General features: G+C 39.7%; 1 protein-coding gene across 6 annotated transcripts in view; it reads left to right on the top strand.

Moving 5' to 3' along the window:
- CENPC (centromere protein C) overlaps positions 1-18326 on the top strand; it is a 29697-nt gene extending 11371 nt beyond the window's left edge. For 2 of the 6 annotated variants that reach the window (XM_082050738.1, XM_082050734.1), the window contains 8 exons: positions 862-927; positions 2133-2237; positions 3036-3134; positions 6692-6787; positions 7074-7228; positions 7817-7907; positions 8471-8543; positions 18085-18326. In XM_082050738.1, coding sequence (XP_081906864.1) covers positions 862-927; positions 2133-2237; positions 3036-3134; positions 6692-6787; positions 7074-7228; positions 7817-7907; positions 8471-8543; positions 18085-18127 — 728 coding nt within the window. In that variant the 3' untranslated portion in view covers positions 18128-18326. Of the gene's footprint in view, positions 1-861; positions 928-2132; positions 2238-3035; positions 3135-6691; positions 6788-7073; positions 7229-7816; positions 7908-8470; positions 8593-12567; positions 12856-16663; positions 16775-18084 lie in introns of those variants that run through there. The other 4 variants (XR_014183877.1, XM_082050736.1, XM_082050735.1 and 1 more) reach the window with 4 other exon arrangements.
- The last annotated feature ends 297 nt before the right edge of the window (positions 18327-18623 follow it).

Raw genomic sequence — 18623 nt, 5'->3', positions numbered from 1 at the left:
GATATATATAAACGTCTTAAAAGCTGTAGTTGATGGTAATTTCTGTTGCATTCTGCTTGTCCAGAATAAGAAATGCAGATTGGATTGTCTGTGGTCACATTGTTGCCCAAGTATGTGATGCATTATGCCAACTTTCCATGGTGTTAGCTTTGGAAGGATAAGTGTACTACATGATTTGGCATCAAGCCTACCAGGATAAAGTTATCCTTCCAAAATACTTTGAACAAATTTTTTAGACTTAGGTTGTACCAGTTTTGTGTGTTGCCATGTAATGCACTATATTTGATTACTTCAGGCAACACTAGACCAAAATTTAGGCCCGTTAGCCTGAAAATATTTTGGTTTTCTCGTACTAATAACTTTTCCTACACAAGTTGTATGTACTGTTGTGATGAATATGAGCTCTGGGGATAGAAAGTCCTTTTGTTAGTGTTTCAGAGCCAGTTGTACAAGTTATTAGTTCATGCAGCGCCTTCTTTGGACAGCTCGTTCTGTGTGCATTCTGCTAATAAGTTTGTTCTAGAGTTAAGCTCGAGTGGCATAAAGCGAAATGGCTTTACACTTCAATCAATAAAATGATATGTGTAGTTATAATTTGCCAGTGTTTTTTCAGAGTTAGGAGTCTGAGAAATATCTACTTGAATGCATAGTTTTAATGTAATTTTCAAGCTTACACTGTTTAAGATCAAATTACACAGACTGTTTAATGTGCATTTGGTTTTACATATGTTTAAAGACAAAGTGTAAGTGGGAGCACTAACACTGGGACTTCTGTTTGTATTACTTTTGCTTCTAGCAGGTATGCTGGATAAGAGTCAGGAATAATAGATTGTAATGTGTTGTTTTGAAATGTATTTTCAGAGAATTCTGAAGACTTGAATTGTCAAGTAAAACATCTGTTGTCAGACACCATAAGGCATAAAATAGGTAAGAGTATTTTAAAATGTCTTAATACCAGTGTGTAAATACCAATAGATTTCCAACTTGATGTAAACTTTGCTGAAGGAGAGACAGAGGAAAACACCTAGAAATGGGTTCATATGTTAGTGTTGACAGGTATGGTTTTTGGTAGCTCCTTTTCAGGGTGTTATGTGACTGTGCTCTGATTTTTAAGTCACTTTTAAAAACTTCTGGTGTTTTTTTGTTTATTATATTCAATTATTGTCTTTTTAACTGTCACATTTCCATTTTTCATTTAATACTGAGTCAAGGCAGTGCTCTGACAGTTCAGCGGGAACAGTAAGAGTTTGAATCAGTTTCACACAGTGTAACTGAGGATGCAAATAACCTGCCTTCTTTGTTCATCTGAGTCCAGACAGGATGGAACAATGGCATGCCATTGGATTGTAACCCCACACTAATCTGTTTTAATTGTTTTGTTCACTTCATTATTATTTTATGAACAACACTACAGTTATCTACCATCAAAAACTATTTCAGCAGCTTTGGTTGTGGTCTTTGTTTGTTTTGTTTTTCATTTAAATATTCTTGACTAATTTGCTCTCAACTCTCTTAAGGGGCTTTTGTTCTTTCTTACACTAAAATATAGGATCTTACTGTATTCATATACAGCAGTTCAGAAAAACTGAAAGTACCTTCAGACTTCTCTATTATATAGTATCTGAGAAGTCAGCACTTTTGCTGACAGAAACCCTACCATCTGTTTTTCTGGGCCTTGGAGGTGGGACGTAAGAATCTGGAAGAGGAGGGTCTTTGTTATTCTCGTATTGCCATAACCGTGGCATTGCCTGTTCACTCTGGCTAATGAAATCCCTCAGGTTTAAGCAGGCGTCTTTGTCGAGAGCTTTGTCTTCACAGTGGTAGCCTGTTTTCTGCTCCTTGTGCTTGATCCCCTAATGTCTGTATTTCAGTGTTCCATTAAGATATATAGAATGAAATCTAATGTAAAGTCAGCATGGTGACTGTTTAAGAAAAAGCAGAGTGAAATAGTCATGTATGCAAAAGATGGCTTTTGGCAAGACTTGATTCCCTTTTCCTGTCATGATAGCAATGGGATATAAATATCAGCTGGGAAACGCTGACAGCCTGATCTGGAACAAGAAAATTTAAAGTATTGCACTTCTGAATTTTCTTTTCATACTTAATATTAATGATTTCATCCTTTAAATTAGTAATGCCTTCCAACACGCCTAATGTTCGTCGGACAAAAAGGATACGAATGAGACCTCTGGAATATTGGCGAGGCGAGCGTGTAAACTATATGATGAGACCTTCAGGTATTGGTTGCAAAATACCTATTTGCTTTCTCCTGATAGGGAACTCAAGGGGAATCTGTGGGTTAATCTCATGCGATGAGAGCTTTGAGATGGTTACTGTTTGGTCCTTTTAAAAGAGTAGGTCATCTTTCCCTGTAACCTTTTTCCTTTCTTGCTGTTCCTCTTTCAGATAGAAACAGCATCAGCAGAGCATGTGAAGTTCCATTGCCTTAGCTGTTTAGGGAAGAACAAAACAATTTCTCTGTACTAGTTGGTTTATTACATGTAACAGTTCTATCCAATACCAGGAAACAGTGTCAACTTACTGGATCATTCATTGGGTTGTTTCTGTGGGGATTATTCTCCAGAGCTGTTATAATTTATCCCATGTCAGTGTTAAATGCCAAAGTGATAGAATACATTTTATTCTCAGGGATTTTTTTTTTTCTGGCAGTTCAGCCTAATTTGGTCCTTTCCTAATTCAAGAGTCTGCTTGAAAACAGTATTTCTCTGTGTCCCTAAAATTGATACAATTTGTCTCAAAACTTGACCCTCATGTCATGGTTTTCTAAAACATTCTTTGACTGAAATGCAATCAGATTATTTTCTAAAGCTGTGGGTTATACTGCACTCTGAGAAACTTGATGTTGAAAAGTTTTTTTTTTTTTCCCCCCCTGGCTCTAAAGCTATCTGAAAAGTTCAGCATCAAAGAAATGAACTATCAGCTGAAATGCTTGTAGGTTGTGCAAATCTGCCTTCTAAAATAATTATTATGACTTAGTGAACTTTGTTTCTTTCATTAACTTTCTTTTGTTTCAGGAGAGCTTGTGATTAGTGGAATAGTGTGTCCAGAAACAGAAGCTCCCAGGAAGATTAAACGGAGGAAGCGTGGTCTTAGACAGAAGAGAGATGAAACAAGTATGAGCACAGACTTTATTTTTCTTTTGATACTTAAAAAAAATAATCCTGTGATCAAACACTCTGCTGTTAAGATTTTTCTTGTGTAACCACTGAATTCTTTCTCTGGGTGAAAATAATGTTATAATGCAATATGTCAACATGATCTGATGTGGAAAAAACTGTTTTTACTATATCTAGAGCAATGCTATATGACCTTGCAAAAGCTTAACTTTGCAGCGTTGGAAAGGAGAAGTTAAAAGATGTATCCACAAGCGTTGTAGTACCTTTTAAAGCAGGGGCTGAAGAAAATAAGCTGTACTTCTGTCCTTGATCAGCTCATTGACTAGTGATGCAAATATGTTTAGTTTCCTAATGCACAGTTAAGGTTAAATACTTTTAGTCACTTTACTGCTACTTACAATATCACATCTGAAAAGGCAGCATATGCTGTCAATAGGGTTATAAACTGTTGTAGAATAAATACAAAAACGTAACAGGGTAGTTGATGAGAGTGCTTTAAGAACAGTGCACAAAAATGGGTGAAAGTGGACAGTACCTCTGTGTTTAAAAACCAAGGAACAGGCAGCTTTGCCAGAGTCCCAATGCCAGTAGATAATCAACATGTAGGTCATAGTTCTCGGAAGGGACATGTGCTCAAAATATTTTTTTTTTTTTTTTTTTCTCTTCTGTGTTCCCTGTACAAGATGTTTTTGTGCTGAAGAATCTTTCTTCCTGGGGACTCTCTAAAGCTTTTGTTTGAGACCAAAGCACTTCTATATGAAGTTACTACTAACAAATATGAAAAATGCCATATAGTCATGACACAATTCTAAAACAAATGAAGGCTGAAATAATTCTAAAGAAATAAGGGAGCAAATGGTGAATCATGGACTCATTTTGATTGGAAGAGACAGTCATGTTCCCAAGAACCTCATCTATGTGTCTCTTAAATACCTCCAGGGATGGTGACTCCACCACTTCCCTGGGCAGCCTGTTCCAATGTCTGACAACCCTTCCTGGAAAAAATTTTTCCTGATATCCAATCTAAGCTTCCCCTCATGCAACTTGAGGCCATTTTGTCTTGTCCTATCACTTGTTACGCAGGAGAAGAGACCAACACCCTCCATACTCCAACTGCCTTTCAAGTAGTTGTAGAGAGTGAGAAGATCTCCCCTTAGCCTCCTTTTCTCCAGGCGGAATCCTCTCAGCTGCTCCCCATCAGACTTGTACTCTAGACTCCTCACCAGCTCTAGACCCCTTGCTCTAGCATCTCAAGGTCTTTCTTGTAGTTAGGGGCCGAAAGCTGTACCCAGGATTTGAGGTCTGGCATCACCAGTACCCAGTATAGGGATACACAGGCTGGCCACACTACTCTTGATACAAGCCAGGACGTTGTTGGCATTTTTGGTCACCTAGGCACATGCTGGCTCATGTTCAGCTGATGTTGACCAACATCCCCAGGTCCTTTTCTGCTGGGCAGCTTTCCAGCCACTCTTCCCCAAGCCTGTAGGCTTGCATGGGGTTATTGTGACCCAAGGGCAGGACATGACACAGCACTTGGCCTTGTTAAACCTCATACAATTAGCCTCAGCCTATCCATCCAGCTAGTTCAGATCTCACTGTAGAGCTTTCCTATTGTGCAGTAGATCAACACTCCCACCCAACTTGGTGTCATCTGCAGACTTACTGAGGGTACAGAACTGGACCCAATACTGAGCCTTGGGGAATATCACTTGTGACTGGTTGTCAACTGGATTTGATTCTGTTCATCACAACTCTTTGGGCCTGACCATCCAGCCAGTTCTTTACCTAGCAAAGAATATACCCATCCGAGCCGTCTTGGCACAAATTTATGATGTTGTAGTGTGTTGCATGTAAATTTGAGTTCTTACCTCAAAAAGAGAATAGTAGGACTAGAGGAGGTTCAGAGAACCTCAGCTTGTCAACAATGCGGAAGGACTTGCAACTGCATGGTGAAGAGAGTACTGCAGGGGTGTGAGCAAGACCTACAATATCATGAGTGGCATGGAGAAGGGAAGTAGAAATTGATGTGGTTTGTTTTGTTGGGTTGGTTGTTTTCTTTTTAAACACAAGAACTAGAAGGTATGGAAGGAAGTGGGAGCTGGGTTTTTCAGCCAAAATAAGGTGCCTCTTCTCCCTAAGTGCTCCTTGCCCCAGAATGCTGTGGATAAATGTATTTCTGTAGATTCAAGGCAAGCCCTAGGTCAATTCACAGAAGACTTAACTGTTAATAGCTCTTAAAGCATATTCATATAAATATACATTTTATAAATGTAAGTAAACATATTCATATTCATTTATTTCATATATAAATATATTTTACATAGGAGGTTCCACTTAAATATGAGAAGAAACTTCTTCACAGTGAGAGTGACAGAACACTGGAACAGGCTTCCCAAGGAGGTTGTGGAGTCTCCTTCTCTGGAGGCATTCAAAACCTGCCTGAACACATTCCTGTGTAACCTCATCTAGGAGATCTTTCAAGGTCCCTTCCAACCCCCAGGATTCTGTTATATATTCATATAAAGCATATTCAGTGAGATACATCAGACTGTGCTGTGAGGTAAAGGGCGCTGCCACCTTCTACACTAATGCATGCAGCATGAGGAAAAAGCAAGATGAACTAGAAGCCTTGTCCCAGTCCTAGAGATACAACTGACACTAGTGGAACCTGGTGGGATGAGTCCTGCGACTGATGTTGCATGAGGGATGGTTACAGGGTATTCAGAAGGGATAGACAGGGCAGGAGAGGCAGGGGGGTGGCATTGTGTAAAGTGGAGGGGCTGGATTACATGGAGCTGGCAGTTGGTGATTGCCAAGTTGAGAGTCTCTGAGTAAGGATTAAGGGGCAGACAAAGTGTATGTCATCATGGGAGTCTACTATAGGTCTCCCTGCATTTGTGCCAGGATGACAAAGCTGATTAGTTATTCTTTAAGGAACTAAGTGAAGTCTCCAAGTCATCTGCCCTTGTCCTTATGGGGGACTTCAGCTTGCCAGATGTCAACTGATAATATCACACAGCTGGCACCAACAGGTCCAGAAGATTCCTAAAGCATCTGGACGATAACTTCTTGGTATAAGTACTAAGGGAACTGACCAGGAAAGGTGCCTTCCTAGATTTGATACTAACAGCGAGGGTCTCATGGGAGAAGTGGTGACTGGTGGCTGCCTTGGCCACAGCAACCATGGAGCAGTCAGGTTCAAAATCTATGCTAATGGAAGGAAAACTACCAGTAAAACCTCAATTCTGCATATGCGGAAAGCAGATTTCAAGTTGCTCAGAGAACAACTTAGTAAGCTCCCCCCGGGGAAGAAGCTTATGAAGGTGCTGGGGTCCATCAATGTCGGTTGCTTTTTAAGTACCACCTCCTAAAAGCACAGGACAAGGCAATTCCAAAATACCCAAAAATCTAGCAGATGATGTAAACAGCCAGCTTGCTTGAGCAGGGATCATCTTCTTGAAATATGGCAAAAAAATAAATTATATGGTCATGTAGAGTGATTTTTCTAGTTTGTTTGTTTTTGTTTTTTGTTTTTTTTTTTGTCTCATCAGGAAGTGAGCTACCTGCAAATTTGGATCACACTCTAGCTGATACTTCTAAGCCAACTCTTGTACTGGACCCCATAACAAATAAGGAGGTACTTCTGGGTGAGTTTAAGGGGGTGTGACCAAGGACCTTCCTGAATTCTGTAGTAAGTGTGTAGATGGATAATTCTACATTGGGCATAAAAAGATGAGCTGTTGAAATTGTTAGTGCTCTTCTGGAGAAAAGACACAAGTGTCCTGATTTTTCAGCTAAATATTGAGTCTAGCTCTTGAGGGTGTTGCACTGAAACAAGCTGTAATGCCTAGGATTTGATAAGCAGTTACTGAGCAAGTGACAGGACTAATTATGTGTCAGTGTTAATGTTAATCTCCAGGACTTTTTTTGTAGAATGTGTTACCACTGAAAACAGTCACTCATGCTTCTTTGAAGATGAATCGGTGGAAGTATATAAAAACTTGAATACATCTGCATTTGCTACTGGTACATTGATTTTGAAACCATTTAAAGAAAAGGGACACCAGTATGTCTACATGGATACAATAGTAAGTATCCTTTTTTTCTTATTTTGGTGTAATGCACTATTTGTAAACAGAAAATCTTAGAATGGTTAGAAATAGTAAATGAAGTTATCAATTTTTTTCAGCTGTTTGATTGGTTTTATGTCTTTTGTGTGTGTGTGGTTTTTTTGTTTGTTTGTGGTTTGGGTTTTGTTTGTTCTGGGTTTGTTTTTTGTTGTTGTTTGTTTTTTTTCCCTTATAATGGAAATAAATACAGAAAACATGAGTGAATCATTTCAGCTGTAACATAAATTATGACCAAAGAATTTTGCTAGAGGTATTTTGTCTACACATTACCCTGCTTTGCTTCTTGTGATGTCTGTATGTCCATGTACACTTACTGTCTGGATCTTGTAGGCAAGATAAACAAAATTGCCCCCCACGCTCCTTTTAAGTTGTGCGCCTTACTTATCAGCAGGGTGAGGAAAAGGGGTTGCAACTCTGCTAGCTTACTTGTTTTTGATCCTTGTTACAATGTGCATGCAAAATAGAGAGTATGTTTTCTTGGATAACTTTCTTAAATGTTTGCACAGGGAACATGGCTAATCTTAGAACCCTTTGGCTTTTGTTAAGGCTTTCCATGTTATCCACGGCCGAATTATTGTTACCTTACATAAGTCATCCTATTATCTGACTGCAGGGGATGACTTCTATGTTCCAGCAGGTAAGCATATGTGTTTAAAACCAGTTTGCTGGAGATGAATGGCCCATCTTAGTATGCCTATATCAGCAATGCAATGGTTGTGGTGGGTGATCTTTTCATCAAGTGTTGCTGTGTATGAATGTTAGGATGTCGCTCCTTCTCAACATTCAGTGCCTTTTAGATGTTCCTATATTTGAGATCACACTAATATTGCAAATCCCATGTGAAAATGTGCAGGTAAGATTCCATGTGCAGTTTTTATTGAGATTTTCTACAGGAATAAATTAAATTCAGAGGCTTTAAAGTTTTCTTGTGGGTTTTGAGAGCTGAGAGCTGAAGCCCGTTATATTCAGTAAAAATCTTCTCAGCAAACGTGCACTTTAGTCTTACCACAGGTTTAAATAAATGATGCTAGTTGTATTCTTTATGGCTTTGAAATGCAGTTTTGTGCCTCTTAAGAGTAGCATCCCGGATTAGGGGCTAATACTCCTTTTGTTAGAATATATGAAATAAAAATGCACTTGGCTGAAGACAGGACTTCAAAAAAACCTTTTAAATAAAACTTTATCTGTTTTTGTTTGTAGGAAATGAATATAACATACGAAATCTTCTGAATGAAGAAAGTGTTCTTTTCTTCACGCAACTCAAAAAAGACAGGTGAAGAACTTTCTGCAGAAAAGTTTGCTGAAACAATTTTCAAGCATTTGTATGTTTTGAAATTCTTTTTACATACAAAAAGTGCTTGAGTGTGCCCAGCTAAAATCAACACAAGAAGAGTTAAGAACAAACTAAAACAAAATACTCAGTAGCTTACTGATAAATGGAAATGACATACTAAAAAACCTCCTCACTCTGCATCATTTCCTGTTCTTGTGTAATCCAAAGATAGAAAGATGTATATGTGGGTAAAACACATTGTTGTTCTATATTGTATTTAAATGCCTAATCTCCCGAAGGTGCTTAGCACTTGAAAAAAATTTGACATCTTTAGGAACATCTGATAGATTTAAGGTCTGCTTGGTACAAACCTCTTGGCATAATCTCTACTTCAATGTAGGACTGTGCTGTTTGCATTCCAGTGATGGTAGTCTAGGGCTGCTGGAATGCTTGTGTGCCAGAGTCCAGCCTTCTTCTCAGATATTAATGACAGACATTTCTTCCTTGTCTAGCAGATGTATGATTAGTGCCTCAAATTTGTGTTGTAAAAGGGGAGTTCTTAAGTAGGAGCTTATCACTTGTATCTTCTGTATGGAAGCTGTGGCTTGATTAGCTCTGAACATTGTGGATTGCTTTATTTTGTGTAACAGCGATAGGTTATTGCCAAACATAATACTTTAACATGTCCTGTTGTTTCATTTGCTCTGCTCCTGGATATTAATGAGGGCCTTTGGGAAAATTGTAATTCTGCTGTGTCTACTCCAGAAGCCAAGTCTAGACAGCAGATGGTATACATAGTGTTTGCTTCCCAAACTCTTCAAGGTTCCTTCTGGCTGAAGATAAGGATAAACAGCAGCTATTCTGGTAGGGTGTATTATCTCCAGGATCACTGCTATTCTAGAAGAAAAGGAGATAGTGAAAATTGAATTGGAATCGGAACTGTTTAAGGACCAAATATGTGAGGACTGAGTATTGACCTTGTAAACAGTCTTGGCCATGATCTTCATGCTAAATCTAGAGTATTTGTTAGAGCAGGAAAGATTAATTTGCTTTAGTGCTTCCCTGAAGAAGCTTTCATCTCCACCTGGCTTCGTGTGTCTGTGAAAGTGCTTGGACACCAGGATTTCTCAGTCTCTTTAGATCGGGGAAGTTGAGATAATACCTTCAGATTTTATCATTTGTATTCAACCAGTGGGTCGTATGATTAGTATATATACAGGCTGACAGTGGAAATACTTAGTAGAAATTATGTGGCATCTGTGCATTCATGATTTGGTCAGGCTCAACTCTGAGAAGATGAAACAGAGGAACATGCCATTTGCCATTTAGTTCTTCCTCTCTTCTTGATATAAACTGTTTGCTGTTGAAGTTCAGACTTTTTTTTCTTCCCAGCTTCAAATTTTGTAAGCAGTTTAGGAGTTAAAAAAAAAAGGCAACAAAACCCCCCACATTCAGTTACAACTGATAGTTTGATGTTGGCTGCTTCTCTAAATTCTGAGCTTCGATTGGCCTCTTCAAGGTCAGTGAGATTCAAATATTGTCCCTTCTTTCTTGGAGCCATACCAGCTACCAGATGGGCACACATGCTGTCTCCACTGCTTGAGGCGATCCCGCCCAGTAGAACATTTAGTTTGTAAGTCTTTCAGCTCCTCAGGCCTGCAGAGGTCTGACAGTTTGCCACTTGGAAAACAGTACAGGGCTAGCATTAGACCAAAGGTAGTCTCCTCCTTACCCAAGCATGTCTCCCAGTGGTCAGGGCACAGATGTGGTGGTCTCTGAGCCCAACAGCTCAATGATTCCAGCCGAAAGTCGGAACAAGACCACTTTTTAGTTGTCCTAAAGGCCTGGTAGTTCATAAGGATGATACCCTGCAGGTTTTCTTCTGCATTACCTCTCTACCTAGGTTGGGTAGCAAAAGGATGCTGTGTGAAGGGGTCAGTGAACACATATGGACTGTGGAACTCATGGCCCTAAGGGAAAATGTGAATGTAAGCTGTTAGGGAGCTGAAGGCAGCCTGCTGCTTTCCAGCAATGTGCTCCAGTTGATGGGTTCAGATGAGAGGTGATCCATGGCTGTTTTTGTATCAGGCTCCAGTGTGCTGCCCGACTCTACCACAACTTGGTAGCGAGGCTGCAAGGAGATATTCTTTGAGTCACGAGTTGATGAGAAATCTGTCCTTCAGGCTATTTTCTTCAGCAGAAGTAATACGTATGCAGACCTTTTCATGACATGGGTCAGAAAGTGGCAGATGTTCAAGTACAGGTTGAGGTTGGCATGCTCTGAATGCCTGCTTGTGTTTTCTAATGCTGTGGCTGAGATTGTCAGCAAAATAGGGTAGGTTTGGTTAAGTGTGTCACTTTTTAGGCTGGATGTTTTTTCTACTTCCTAGCCAGTCAGGTTCTTGTGAGAAATGTCTTGTATAGTTTGCAGAGAGTATTTTGTAGTTGAACTGTTGAACTATGTCTCAAATGGTTTGATTTTTTTTTTTTAATTATTTTTTATTTTTTTTAGCAGCAAAATCAAGTGTGCCAAGCATGGTGGTGTATCTAGGATGGTGCTTTAGTTTGGAAACAATTCCACGATTTGCCACTAGATGGGGCTTCAAGTCCAGCTGTTTGTCCTTGGCTGGCGTCTCTTGTCAGTAGGGTTTGGTTTTTGAAAAGGAGGAAGAAGACTCTGTTACAAATGGAGATTAAATTCTGTTGCAAGGAGAAGCTGTAAATCAGCTTCCATGAACATCAGGTCTTGGCACTGAACCTTGCTAAGTTCATTCTCTGAGCATATATGTTGTACTAGTTGCAGACACTCACTCAAAGTTGTTTTTTAAAACACTAGTGCACAGCAGGAGTCGAGCTACATTGTTCACCATTTGTCTGGATTGCTTTTTATTTTAATTTATTTTTAACTCTGTGAAAAGCTCATTTCCTTGTCATTAGCCTAAATATACTGTGAGGAGGTGCAGGAGAGCGTACTCTTTGTTCCAGGATTCCTATGGGTGCTGATTTGTGCAGTATGGCAGACAAGAACTGGTTGTTAGAAGAAGCAGCTGATGTTCCACCTCTGCCTGCTCTTGCTTTGGCATTGCTCCCATTTTTGGTTATATCAGGCTACCAGTAGTTGTGGGTAGCTTTTGGTGATATTAATTTTTTCCTTTACCAAATGGGTTATTGTGAAGAAAGAAAAAAGCCTTCTCTGAAATCTTAACAAGTTAGCATTCTTCTTCCTGCCTATGTGTTTCTTCTTATCAGCATATTTTCTGTTCTGTTGAGTGATCTAACTTCAACTAACTACTGTCATGGTTTCAAATAGGTACATGTTAAAATTATTTAGACTGTGCTCAGATGGCAAAACGTTTTACTTCCACTGGAATACAGAACATCACTTCTACTGGTAGTAGAGATCTGAGCCAGGTTTGTATTAGGCCAGGCCAAAGTAGGTTAGCCAGTGTTATCTGCTGTGGGGTGATGCTGGGATTGTCATTGTGACACGTGCCTTTTCTGTTGCCTGCGTGGTGCATGTGATGTTCCTGGAGGATATAATGTGTTTAGTGTAATAATTCATTGCTGTCTGTCAAGGGTAATTGAGAGGGCTGGAAACAAAAGCAGAGTCAACTGTTTCATCAGTTTCATCTAACCAGGTAGACGTATTCTATGTTAGGTATTGTTGTAACAACCAGAGGTGTGTTTGAAGGAGCTTAACTGACAATGTCCCACCACAATAAAAAGTCAGGTTTTGGAAGGCTCCTTTTGAGAAAATGACTTTAAAAAAATATTACTGGTTATGAGATTCTTTACAAAAATCTGACTTTCTGTAGCTTTTTTTGGCTAGAAAGCCGCTCCTGTCTTAATAAACCAGCTTTTTGCAGTAAATGGTCGCAAAACTGTCTGATATATATGCACATACATATTTATACAATGTTGTAAACATAAAATAGGAGAATATGAACGGAGTAATTACTGAAAAATAAACAGCACCGATAAAACAAACTATTAGGGCACATATACAGTTCCTTCTATTTTTCAGGCACCCAGCTGAATTTGTTATCTGCAGATGATCTTAAATTAACATGTGGGGAATGCAATAAACCTAAAGAGCTATTTCCTCATTTCGTAACAGCTGAAAAGGTGTTTCAGCATGAAGGCATATTTGTTATATTTTTACTGATATATGTACTCTGTTGCGTGATGTCTTGCATAATACAAGATTTACTTTTAAGTGGTGATTGATTACAGATAATACATCTAACTGAAGTGCCTCTTTCATGGTATTGGCAGCTGTTGTAACTGTGTTAAATAAATGTTCTTGACCCTAGGTTTCCCGTAGCATAGTCTGTGCTTTAAAAAGTAATCGAATCAAAAGACAAAATAAAAGTACAGTAAAGAAAATGTTCACACTGGATGCCTCTCAAGGGGAGGGTCAAAAACAACCTCAGGCTTTTAAACCCTCACAATCTGTGCGCCCGCTCTTCATGTGTCCTTCACACGCTGTCCATGCACCTTTTGGTCCAGTGGTAATTCTGGGTCTGGGGGCTTCTTTGTTTCTTATTGGATTTTCTTTCTCTGTCTTCCAGGTGGCTTCTTTACAGTTCTTATCTTTGCAGCCTCTACTGACAGTGTTTCCTCTTTATCTCCTGGTAGTGGTCTTTAAGGCCCCTGTCACCAAGGAACCAGGTCATGAGAGGTTCATGATGTGTGGCCTGGAATTCCAGTGAGCCTGGCCACTCATGCTTGGTTTGGCTACTCATGTTAAAATAGGTTATTCAAACCAAATAATACAGCTAAAAGAATAGAATACAATTAAAAAGTTATTTTGATTAATCTTACTCTGCAACAACTGAATATCTTAGTCTTTGCAAGCTGGCACTTTTCAGACTGTGCTGTCGCTTCGTGGATATTTGCAAACGTACTCAGAGATCTCGAAGCGAAACGTTTCTCTGGTTGCATGGAAAACCATTTAGGATTTGACAAACAAAATGGTTCCTATGGTCCAGTTTGAAGATGAAAACAATAGCTGATGGTCAGTCAAAACAGTTGGCTGCTGATTATTAGGGACTGAATCTGTTAAAAGGAGTGCCTGCAGTGCTGCTCTGCGTCCTTAATCCCACCCAGAAAGATCCTGTTATGGTTTGCTTCCTTTAAACTGCTGTGCCCAAGTAAAGGCACACACAAAAGGTTGTAAAATTACATTTGCTTTGTGCTTCTGCAGTCTTTTCTTGCTTGGAGCACAAGAGGGGCAACAAATGAAACAAGTAGCTGAAAGAAGCAAAGTTTACTTTCTCAGTCTGACTATTCAGTTGAGATGCAAATCTAAAAGTGTTCACGGAAAAACATCTTAATGTCCCGAGCAAGATTTTTATTTCTTTTTGCAGCTTGACAGGTAAGGACTTTTCAAGTTGAAAACTGAAGAATTGCATGGCTCTTAACAGCTATTTAAAAAGTTTATTAAATGGGCAAGATAGCTTTTAATACACAATATTTTATTTAGCTGCTTATATCTTGTTGTAATCATGGTGTTTGAAGTTGCTTTTTCCTGTGTTTTCAGTATCAATAACTCAAAATGAGAATTGATGGGGATGGCAGATGTATGGTAATGCCATGTGGGTGTCTTCTGCAATCAATGTGTGGTAAAGAGGGAGAGGAAAATAATAGGAGAGGTGTAAACATAATGAAGAGCTATAGTACTTGTAAAGTAGTGTCCAAAGGTGTTGCAGACAGGCTTGTCTAGGTTGTGCAAAGGGTTTTTGATCAAATTCAGTAACTTTCAGTAGAGCAGAATGTGACCTACCCGATTGGTAAGGGAAACCTTACCAGTGTTGGTGCAGTGAAAACGCGGCTGTCTGTGCTGGGAGCCCCCACTCTTGGTTTGACATTCTAGTAGTCCTGTGATCATGTGTGTTTCAGCGCATAAAGTCATCTTGCCTAAAACTGCAGGATTCAACTAATGAACGTGATGTCTAATCTGCTGAACAAGAGGCCTGAAATGACTGAATTTTATGGTTTCTTTATGTCATCATCACTTTTGTGTACATAGGGGCCAATTACAAGAAATGAAAGTTAATTATGATCAAGTGTTTTTCAAACACAATCTGAACTTCAAATTTGATTGATGACAAAGAGGGGCTCCCCTAGGATGCAGTCACCTGTACACTGAAAAAGCTAAGCACTTCTAGATTTCAGTCAGTGCCAAGTCAGCTCTGAAGCTAATTGATCAAAACAAATTTACAGTTAAGCCCAGGAAGGACAACTAATTAAGTTGCTAGTTAAGAAAAAGTGCTGAAGGAGGGATCAACCTTAAGGAGAAAGAATGAGACTTCCAGTATTGGCCTGTGAAGGACAATTAAGTGATAATTACAGAGGCCTTTTTGCATCCAGCAAGTGCTCTCTGACTTTTATTATGGCTGATTTTCATCATATCAGTAGAAACAGACATTTGCTTATTGAGCAACTTGGCTTTACTGTGCACTCTTCAGGTAATTCGTAGGTAAGGCACAGAGGTCGCTGCAGGAATAAATTAGAACACAGTCGCCAGACTTGAACAGTATTTTAGCTGGCAAAAAAGCCTCCCTTTGCTTTAAAGACAAAGTAACTCTAAATATCTGCTTTATTTGCCTCTTCATTTTGTGGCATACTGAGTCCATCTTAGCATCCTGTTTAATGTTTCCAATAAATTCCATTGAGTGAATTATCTCATCACAATTTAGCATGGCTTCATTTTGGTTGGTAGCTAACCCCACTTAAGTTCACAGAAATCATTACCTTGTCATGGAAATGGCTTCTCTTGCTTACATACTGCACCCGTGCTGCATGACAAACTCATGTTAGAAACATCAAGAAGATGGGAAAAAGGGGGAAACTCCAGTAGTAATATTGTTTTTACAGAAAATAATTTAGCTCTTCTTCTGAAGGGCTTTTTGAGCTTGCATTTGTTTCACTGCAAAGCTTGTCTCTGGTGAGATGCTGAGGGTTGCATGCCCCAGTCCTTCTCCATCCCTCATTACCTGTTTCCCTGGAGCTGTGTTGGGGATGAAGCACAAAACCTGTCTTAACTGGACACATGTTTGGGCTAAGAACTTGCTTAATTGTCCCGTGTTTTTTATTTGGTCCACTTATCTGGAACTAGAATTATTTCAGAAATTCCAAAGAAAGGGGTCTCCTCGTCTATTAAAGCACTGATCATTATTTCCTTTTCTACATGCAATTCCATATGCACATGCTGCCAGTGTGATGTGCTGTGTCCTGCTATGCAGGTTGGCAATTGTCTCCATGAAGTATCTGTCAAAGGTGGCTTTTGTGTCTCTTCTTCCCCCGTTGGAGTGGGCTGCAGGAGGATGCATTCATCTGCCGCTGTTTCAGGTCCTCAGCTGCTGCGTCAGGTTTCAGTCTGCTCCTTAATTTTTTGTCTTGCTGCCTAAGCTAATTCCTTGCCTTTTTTGAATGCATTTCCTATGCCAAAGGTTTCTTTTTTTGTCTTTGTGCCACTTTTGAGGATTGTATCATTCTTCTAACTCAGTTCCAGGTATTTGAATTATTTCGGAGGTGTTCTTGTGCCTGAAAGTTCCTGTTCTGCTTCTCCTTCAGGCTTTATACAAGACCTGGCAAAGCTCCAGAGCTTTCTCAGAGAAGTGATCCAAAGCTTCCGTTGGCATCCGTTCTTCGAAAGACTTTTGTGTTGTTCTAATCCCAAGACGATCGGTTTAGGATGTCACTGACAAGGCATTTTTTATTGTTGTTGTCATCTGAGATGACTTCAGACCCACGTGTTTGCCCTTGAGCCTTGTCCATCTGTTGCGGCTGCCTCAGCAGTGCCAAAATGATCCATCCCAGCCCCATTCCACCTGGCCAGACTTATTTCAGAGCATTGTGCTTTTTGCTCCTCTTGTACCACTAACTCAGTGTGCTGATGACTTCTTTAGCCTTGGCACAGTGCTGCTGTGGCTCTACTGTCATTTAGGCACTGTGCCATACTCTGCTTTTGTTTGGGCAGGCTAGTCCAGACGTTCACCTGCTCTTCCATCTTCATTCCTCTTGCCAGTGGAAATGCCATTTGGCACCAGCTGGTTTTGGTGCAGAGGGCTGGTGTGACAGTGCATGTCTGTTGCTGCACATTTGCTCTCTCACAGCCCGTAGCTGTCTGACATTTCTGGACTGAGTAAGCTGGAAGATCTGGGGGCGGGCCATTCAGGATCACCTTCATGTGACGCTCATTTGATGTGTCCTTCCATGTGGTACAGGTGTGTCCACACAGTTCAGAACTTTTCATCTCTGTTTTACCCTGCTTACTGCCTGTGTGAGAGTGTTTATTTGCAAAGTACATGAGAGTATTTGTGTCTGCACTTGGCATCCTCATTCTTATCCCTGGGGTTGCTGTGGAGAGGTGAAGAGGTACAGAAGACATCAACTGCTCTTCCGTTCATTGAGTTCACGCTTGTGTTGGGAGGACCATTATGCCGAGCAGAGGGCCTTTTCTGTGTCACACAGCTGACCAAGAATTGGCCACCCAGAAGAGCTTGTGAGCTGTGCCAGAGTGCTTGGCCCCAGCTGAACAGCCCCTGGTTTCCCTTTCTCTGTAGGAAAAAGGTGAAACGTGCTGTGCCAAATTGTGTTTGAACTCTCAGCTTTAAATTTCTCCTTTTGGTCTTGGCTCTGAGGTGTCCTGCTAAGGAAGACACATAGCTGGGTTTGATGACAAGTCCAATGATTTGTTTTGGGGAATTAACTATCATCTTTCTGCCTATATACCCCCAAACATTTCAATATATTTTGTTAGTAGGCCATTATTTTCTCATGCAAGTGTTAACAGCAGCCTCCACTCTGTATGCGGGCTTTCAAGCAGCTTTAAAATTTGGTGCTTTGTGCAGCTGGGGCTATTAGAGTGGCTGCTTTTCCATGTAACTACATCTGGAGCAATAGTCCTCAGCTGTCACTTGATGGTGAGTTGCAGCAGACATTCTTCTCTCAGTTGCCAACAGTTTTAATTCTTGGACTTTTCCGTGCCATCAGCAGCTTTGTGTGGCCTTTGGGACTGTAAATCATAGATTGTGGACCATTTGTCTAAACATGAGCTTAAGTGAATTAAAATACACACAGGATTTTTATAAAAATAGCATAAAACTTGCACACACCTGAACTACTGAGGCGTCTTATTCCTGCACAGAATGCAACATTTCATGTTAGACATGGCCTTAAAAACATGCAGAACCAATGTCAGTGCCACAACCAGGTGTGGCTTTGACAACTCTAAACAATGTACAGAGGAACACATTTGTTAGAGACCACTTTTAATTACATTAAATTAGGTTATTGTGCTCTTCTGAGCATATTTGAAATGATAGTAATATTTTTATTGATTTGGCACTGGAGTATGTGAATGCTCTAATGTCCCTGCTGCTGCGTGTATGGTTTGCAGTTGTTCCATTTGACTGTCTAGTAACTCTCTAATACTATGGCACAGATAGATAGGCCTTTTTTTTGTGTGTGTTTTTTTTTTTTTTTTTTGAAACTGTGTTAATTTGAACTCATTTCTATTCCTTTTATAATTTAGACCAAAACCAAGCAGCATGTTGATGGAGACCTCTTCACTATAACTTTGTCAGCAAGTTGAATATCGTCCGAAGCAAAGGAGTTCTAAAGAACACCGTAACTACTGTCCAGCTGTAAATACACCCCAGTTCTGGGGGCACATTGTTTCTTTGACTTGAAGAGACCTTCCTGCAGTGTAAATTGTAAACGCATGATTTGTTACAAATTATTTTTTCTATTATGTGAATAAATACTAATTAATGCAAATCAGTTTTGGCTTCTTTGACTTCTAAATCATTTAATAATTAATTTTCTAGTACTTTAAGCAGTTTTGAAAATGTAGGTGTTTGCATGAGTTTCTGACTTGAAAATGTTTATAAATAATTTGAGTTATCTTGAGTGGTTTTAAAGATGTCACCAACAGTGAAATCTTCCAACTGGTCTGTTGGAGTTGTTGAAATTCCTAAAAGGAATTTGAAAGTAAAATATGCCAATACAGATTAGCTTTCAAAAACAATGTTCTTAGTTGACAGTGGGTTTGGTTCCAGTTTGAATCCCTGT

Source organism: Streptopelia decaocto, assembly GCF_964273445.1.
Source record: "Streptopelia decaocto genome assembly, chromosome: 4".
NCBI lineage: Eukaryota > Metazoa > Chordata > Aves > Columbiformes > Columbidae > Streptopelia > Streptopelia decaocto.
The sequence above is the reverse complement of the archived record's forward strand: the minus strand, read 5'-3'. Positions and strand labels throughout refer to the sequence as shown.